Source organism: Mus caroli, chromosome 12 (assembly GCF_900094665.2).
Source record: "Mus caroli chromosome 12, CAROLI_EIJ_v1.1, whole genome shotgun sequence".
In the NCBI taxonomy this organism is placed as follows: Eukaryota; Metazoa; Chordata; class Mammalia; order Rodentia; family Muridae; genus Mus; species Mus caroli.
The window spans coordinates 1,748,325-1,749,549 of NC_034581.1; the positions used below are offsets into that span (position 1 = coordinate 1,748,325).

At 36.1% G+C, this 1,225-nt stretch overlaps 1 protein-coding gene across 1 annotated transcript in view; it reads right to left on the reverse strand.

Moving 5' to 3' along the window:
- Positions 1 to 1,225, reverse strand: part of Ubxn2a (UBX domain protein 2A) — a 28,087-nt gene that overhangs the window by 3,843 nt on the left and 23,019 nt on the right. Inside the window, exon 6 of the mRNA XM_021179542.2 lies at positions 7 to 93. Within this exon, the coding sequence (XP_021035201.1) occupies positions 7 to 93 (87 nt within the window). The remainder of the gene's footprint in view (positions 1 to 6; positions 94 to 1,225) is intronic.

Below are 1,225 nucleotides of genomic sequence, written 5' to 3' on the forward strand. Positions count from 1 at the left end.
ATGGGCTCCAAGTTGTTCAGTGAAACAGCAGACACAGGACTTGTATTGTCAACTTCAACACTCTTTGCTTTAGAAACGATTCTTGGTGTAGCACTAAGAAAATCCAAACAACAAAGTTAGATACATATTTTCTCATTATTGTAAAAACTGTGCAACATGCTCATGTTAGGAACAGTTTTATAAGTCACAACTACTCCCTCAGTTGTAAATAACAAATGTTAGTTATGATCACAACACATAATTCTCTGTGAATAAAAGGAAACAATGCACACCCAATCTGTCTGTCAGCCTACAGAGTGACACTAGATTAGCATTAGCTGGGACACAGGAAGAAGTTAGGTATTTTCTGTAGAGGTTAGCTTTGAGTTGTCAAGAAAAAGAAAGCAAACAAAGTATTTTGAAAGGTACACCTAGAACATTCTATATGTAAAGCTTAAAATGTATATATCTTCCCACTACTGATGACTGAAATATGACAATTTATAAAACACAAAGTGGCCTAATATCCGATCTCTGTAGGTTCTGTCATGGGCACTGTCACATATCTTTGACAGTAATGCTTTACCAGGTGTATTCTTATGTTTAATATTTGAAAATTCAGACAGTGATCATAGCACCAAGTGTGTGGGCAGTGGAAATCGTAAGTTAGATTTTCCAACGGAAAATGTGGAGCTTTACTCTTAGAAAGTTAGAGAGGTGCTTTAGTTGTATGGACTGAGGAGGAAAAAAATGATTTAATTAATTTTGTCCCTAGTAGGAACTTTTGATCTGATGCCCCTACCAAATGCCCAAGATTTGTTCTGTCTTATATTAACTAAGAAAAATAGGCCTCAGGAATCCTCATAAAAATTAATAGATATGTATCAGAAGATGGCCTAGTCGGCCATCAGTGGAAAGAGAGGCCCATTGGTCACGCAGACTTTATATGCCTCAGTACAGGGGAACGCCAGGACCAAGAAGTGGGAGTGCGTGGGTGGGGGAGTGGGTGTGGGAGAGTGTGGGGGACTTTTGGGATAGCATTGGAAATGTAAATGAAATAAATACCCAATAATAAAAAATAAATAAATAAAAATTAATAGAAGGGACACACATGATCTGTAGCTTAGTTGGGCTGAGTGCTTGCTTAAGCATAGACAAATCTTTATTTCAATCTTTAAACCCCATAAAACTGAGTAAGTAGCAAACATCTTTTTTTTTTTTTTTTTTTTTTTTTTTTTTTTTTTTT